Source organism: Anarhichas minor, unplaced genomic scaffold, assembly GCF_050575085.1.
Source record: "Anarhichas minor isolate MPS153535 unplaced genomic scaffold, ASM5057508v1 ptg000135l, whole genome shotgun sequence".
NCBI lineage: Eukaryota > Metazoa > Chordata > Actinopteri > Perciformes > Anarhichadidae > Anarhichas > Anarhichas minor.
Genome location: NW_027466581.1, coordinates 294,280 through 300,000, shown reverse-complemented (window position 1 = coordinate 300,000; position 5,721 = coordinate 294,280). Strand labels below are relative to the sequence as shown.

The window sequence follows — 5,721 nt, the reverse complement described above, 5'->3', positions numbered from 1 at the left end:
TGAAACATTCGGTTTAGAGACCGGAGGAGACGCTCCGACAGTCGGATCCTTTTAAAGGAGGAAACAGTGTAAATCTTATTGATAAGATGGATCCTGGAGGAGCACATTGCTATCTGTTGCTGTCCTCTGTAGGTGGACTACATGGAGAAAGGCACCATGACGGGTCTGGCCCTGAAACACATGCTGGAGACCAGCTTCTCAGAGGCCGAGGGCGCTCGTCCCGCCGGCCGCAACATCCCCCGAATCGGACTGGTGTTCACGGACGGACGCTCGCAGGACGACATCACGGAGTTCGCCAAGAAGGCCAAAGAAGCCGGTGAGACTCGGGACCAGGTCTACAGTCTGTCTCCTGCAGACCCCCTGTTACAGGTGTGTGTGTCTGTATGTGTGCGCGGTTTGCAGGTATCACCATGCACGCGGTGGGTGTTGGGAAAGCTGTGGAGGACGAGCTTCGTGAGATCGCGTCGGAGCCTGTGGAGAAACATTTCTACTACACCACCGACTTCACTGCCATCAGCACCATCGCTGAGAACCTCAAACTCAACGTGTGCCCAGGTACCAGACTCAGGACGGGACTACTTTACCTTTCACTTAGTTTAGATCAGGTACCAGACTCAGGACGGGACCACTTTACCTTTCATTTAGTTTAGATCAGGTACCAGACTCAGGACGGGACTACTTTACCTTTCACTTAGTTTAGATCAGGTACCAGACTCAGGACGGGACCACTTTACCTTTCATTTAGTTTAGATCAGGTACCAGACTCAGGACGGGACCACTTTACCTTTAGTTTAGTTTAGATCAGGTACCAGACCCAGGACGGGACCACTTTACTTTTCATTTAGTTTACTTTGTAATACTGAGTGACTGATAGATAGATAGATGTATACTTTATTCATCCCCAAGGGGGAAATTTGTTTGTAGCAGCAGCAAGCAAAGTTACAGAGTAAACATAAAAATATGAAAGATGAAAGACTGTAGTCCTGTTAGCATGATGCTAATACCACCAGGAGACAAGTCTGTGTTTTACTGACATTATCATGACGTCACATGCGCTTATTTTAACGTTATGATACTATATAATATTTAGATTTAATATCATACATATGACTTTATTTTACAGGCCTATGTATGTGTTTATAATACTCACAGAGACCTCTGGGTGTGAATGTGTTGTGGTGGACAAGTCACAGACAGTTCACCGTCAGAAAGAGCTGTCTGTAAAGTTCAAGTTCTTTTAAACTTCAACATCTTTGTTTCTAGTGTTGTAAAACTGTGACAATTGAGAAGAACCTCATACGAACCTCTAAACAGATGTCTGTTCCTTTAACAGGGACAGACATCTGTTTGACTGCAGTAGGAAGTCATTTCCACAGTTTAGCACCAAATTATTAATGTAAAGAATTTGACTTTACTCCACTGATGAGCATGTTGTATAATTACTTAAATATATATTTACTGTATATGATGGGTGAAGATACTGGTCAGTGGGCAGGTAAAGATGTTATGGAGGCTTGTTCAACAAAAATAAAATCAAAAACTCACATGTGACACCAGTCATGATGTCATGATGTCATGATGTCATGATGTCATGATGTCCCGCTCTTTGGCTCCATCTGCTGACAGAAGTACAGCAGTAACTAAATATCCTAGAGAGAATAAATGAAGGATCAAACATAAACACATGTAGAAAGGTTGTAACTCAGAGGGTTAACTTGTTGTTTTGACAGTTTTGAGTCGGTCCAAGTTCAAACTGCAGCACTGCATCGTGTCACATGATGAACTAACACCTGCACCTGAAAGACATGATGTGTTGATGTGTTGATGTGTTCCTGCAGAGGAGAGTCAGGGAGAGATCGAGGTGAAGGACCCGTGTGCCTGTGAGAGTCTGGTGGAGTTCCAGCAGGCCACCATGAGCAGCCTGGAGCAGCTCACCAACAAACATATCCTTCTTTTAAACAAACATCTCCAAACACTAATAAGCTCATATCATCTGGAGGCCTTGCTGACAGACCAACACCCGGTTTATGATCTGGATCTGAGGTGAGAGACAGGAAGGAAGTTCCTCTGTAGCTTCCTCTCGATGAGTTACACACAGAGAATATGAGACGTTAAAGCAGGGGTGGCCAACCAGTCAGAGACTAAGAGCCACATTTTTTACTGTGTTACCGCAAAGAGCCACATCATACACATGGGCACACATGAACATCACCCCATCCCTTCCTCACACACACACTCACACACACACACACAGACTTCTGCTCAGCCAGATTTATTGTAAATGTCACACACCAACATGATAATGACAGAAATTGACTCCGACAGTACTAAGACCACAGGCCAGTCATTTTCAACAATGAACATTGTGTGCACTGTCTCACACACACAAACTCTCAGTTCAACCAAGTCCACAAACAGAAATATAATAATTTACAATAGCGTTTTTTCTTTTACTATGCATGTTGCTTAGTGGGACTTCTGGCATTCCTTGCCTTGAACAATCCACTTCAAATCTGGCTTGTATTCCGTTGTTGCCACTCGAAGCAATTCTTTCACATGGGTGTCAGTCAGAACAGATCGATGCTTTGATTTCACGTGTTTCAGGGTAGAAAACACAGACTCGCAGACGTATGTTGACCCAAACATTGACAGTATCTTAAGCGCAGCCCGTTTGACATTGGGGTATTTTTCCATTGGCACACTTTTCCAGAACTCAATGGTCCCTTCCCTTAAAGCAGGTTTCAGTTGGTCCTCCTCACAAAGATCGATCATCTCCAACTCAGCCGCGGCCTCATCTGTGACTAGCGGGGCTTTCAAACAGTCCGTCTCCGCATTAAATGGGTCGACGAGGAACGTAATCTGTGGCCTTTTCAGTTGTAGATCACGGAACCGGGTCACAAAGCTTTCGTGCAGGTTTTCAACCAGTGTTGCATATCTGGCTCTTTGCTTATTCAGGGCGGCGCTGGTGACTTGCCCGCTGGCTTTTAGCAGAGTGGGAAAATGCGTTAAATCTCCCTTTTGAATATGCGCCTTGAACAGCTTCAGTTTGTTGACAAACGCAAACACACTTTGCACCAGGTCAGGCAGCATTTTTAACTTACCCTGCAGGGTCAGGTTCAGTCTGTCCAAGTGACGCAGCATGTCGACCAAAAAGGCCAGATCCATAATCCACTCGAGGTCCGAGAGCTCGGGATAGTCCTTGTCCTTCTCTTCCATGAACAGTTTCACGGCATCCAAAAGCTCAAAGAAGCGAGAGAGTACCTGGCCTTTTGACAGCCACCTCACAGTGCAGTGCAGCGGCAGGTCACCTGGAAGCCCTTGGTCCAGCTCAGCGATGAGATTCTTGAATTGGTTAAGCGCATGTGTGCGGATGTAGTTGACGATTTCCATCACAGGCTTCATGACGTTGTTTAAATTCAATGATTTAGACACGAGTTGCTCCCTGTGGATGATGCAGTGGAAATTCCAAAACTCGGGAAATGTTTGGTCAGCTTTGCACAGCCCCACAAGCCCGTTCACACATCCGATCATGGCTGGCGCTCCATCCGTGGCTATTGCAGTTAGTTTCGGTATGGGCAGATTTGCTTTCGCAAATGCAGCCATCATTGTTTCTTTCACATCTATGCCACGGGTTCTGTCTTTTAATGGCACAATATCAAGGAGTTCTTCTTTGATCACACAATCGTTTGACACAGACCGTGCAAATATTGCCAACTGAGGCTTGACTTGTATGTCACAACTCTCATCCAATGCGACACTAAAATACTCACATGCTTGAAGGTCAGAGTGCAACTGTGATTCAATAGCCGTGTTAATGTCCGATATTCTGTGTTCAACAGTGTGGCGGGACAGTTGGACGTCTGATACCATTCGTTTTAGTTTGTCGTTTTCAGGAGACAAGATTTCAACAACGTCACTGAGGCATTTTTTAACGAACTCCCCTTCATTGTATGGCTTTTTAGCCCGTGCAATGTTCCAAGCCAGTTGATACGATGCAAGCGTTACGGTCTCTGAGTGCTTCGTAAATTTTTGGAAAAACTGTATCTGCTTTTCTGCCTGACTTTTCAAAGTGACCAACTTGTGCTTGCGAAGTTCAGTCCCGTTTGGAAATTCCTGGTCGATGTTAGCATGGAGTGAGCTGAAGTGGCGCTGAAGATTTGAAGCTTTGAAATGCGCTAATGACGCCTGACATATAAGGCAGAATGGCTTGCCATTACGTTCAACAAAAAAATATAAACTCTCCCACTCTGTTAAAAACGTCCTGTGTTCATCTTCATATTTTCGTTTTGCTGTGCATTTTTTCCCTGCCATTTTGAGAGCGAACTGGACACAAATTGTTTACTCAAATGATCTTGCCCCTACTGGGAAACTTTGCGGTATTTTCATCTCACGCACATGCGCGTTTGATGAAAATACCGTATTGAACTCAAGCGAAGCGAACACGCACATTAAAAAAAACACAAACACAAACTTCGATATGAACGTAAGAGCCGCATGAAACCAGGCAAAGAGCCGCATGCGGCTCGGGAGCCGCGGGTTGGCCAGGCCTGCGTTAAAGGAACAGTGTAACATTTAGGAGGATCTATCTGAAGACATGAAGTATCATATGAGTGAGTATGTTTCCTTTAGTGTATAATGACCTGAAGCTAAGAATCATACGTGCACCCGTTCATACTCAGAGAAACATAAAACGCCCCCACGCCTCTCTGTCTCTGGTTTTAACAGGAGTTCCCTGAACGCCTCCAGTTTGTAAAGTTCATTTGTGTTGATTCATTTAAACTGTGCTACTAAGTGTTAGCTAGCGTACAGCTCATGGTGTGCTAAGCTAATGTTAGCACTCAGGATGAAGCATTACTGCACATATGAAACATCTTCCTTAATCGAGGGTCTACTGTCGGGGATGACGGCTCGTCTGGAGCAGCTGGAGAACCAGCTTCTCTCCAGGAAGTGATCCGATCTTCATCGCAGCGAGCGAACGAGACGTCACAGAGGAAGAGGAACAGAGTGAGGAAGAGGAGGGGCCCGTCAGAAACCTTTGTGGCCTTCAGTCGGTCCTCGTGAGGAAGACCTTCATCTGAGCAACAACATCATGTCAAACTAAAGCTTTCATAAAACATCAAACAAGACTTCATTATCGACATTTATTATAAATCCAAGAGATCGTAGAACTGGTGTCATTGTAACGCATGTAATAACAGTCACACTGTGATCTATGTACTGTAGATGTTGTTATTAGATATCATCTCACTCTGTTCATACTTGATCTCTTCTGTCGTTTCATGTCATGTATTTATAGCAGATTCTTTGTCTGCTTTTCTACACTAGAATAAAAGTACAAAGTGTCGTTACCACTCCTAATATTATATATAAAATAATATAATAAGACAAGAAGGGAAGTTCAGACGTTCATCACCACTGAGCTAATCACTACGGTGCTGAACACGTCCTTCATCATCATCATGATCATCATCATCACCTGAGCAGTCATCGTCCGCTCACATCAGACTGCAGGAAATATGAATCATTTGGTTTCTCTCTTGTAGTTTTGTAAAAACAGAACAAAATGTATACTTCTTTGTATTTTCTGTATGTTTTTGTATATTTTATAACAGCTGTACCTTTTTGTATTTTTCTGATCAATCTCTGTATTACAGCACAGACGGCAATAAAAGAGTCAACTTTTTACTTGTGAGTGATGTTTTGTTTTGTGTCCTCAGTTAT

General features: G+C 44.0%; 1 protein-coding gene across 1 annotated transcript in view; it reads left to right on the top strand.

Annotated features, from left to right (window-relative positions):
- Positions 1-4,951, top strand: part of matn4 (matrilin 4) — a 15,785-nt gene extending 10,834 nt beyond the window's left edge. The window contains exons 12-15 of the mRNA XM_076083508.1: positions 133-316; positions 403-555; positions 1,839-1,943; positions 4,893-4,951. Coding sequence (XP_075939623.1) covers positions 133-316; positions 403-555; positions 1,839-1,943; positions 4,893-4,951 — 501 coding nt within the window. The remainder of the gene's footprint in view (positions 1-132; positions 317-402; positions 556-1,838; positions 1,944-4,892) is intronic.
- Positions 4,952-5,721: the final 770 nt, after the last annotated feature.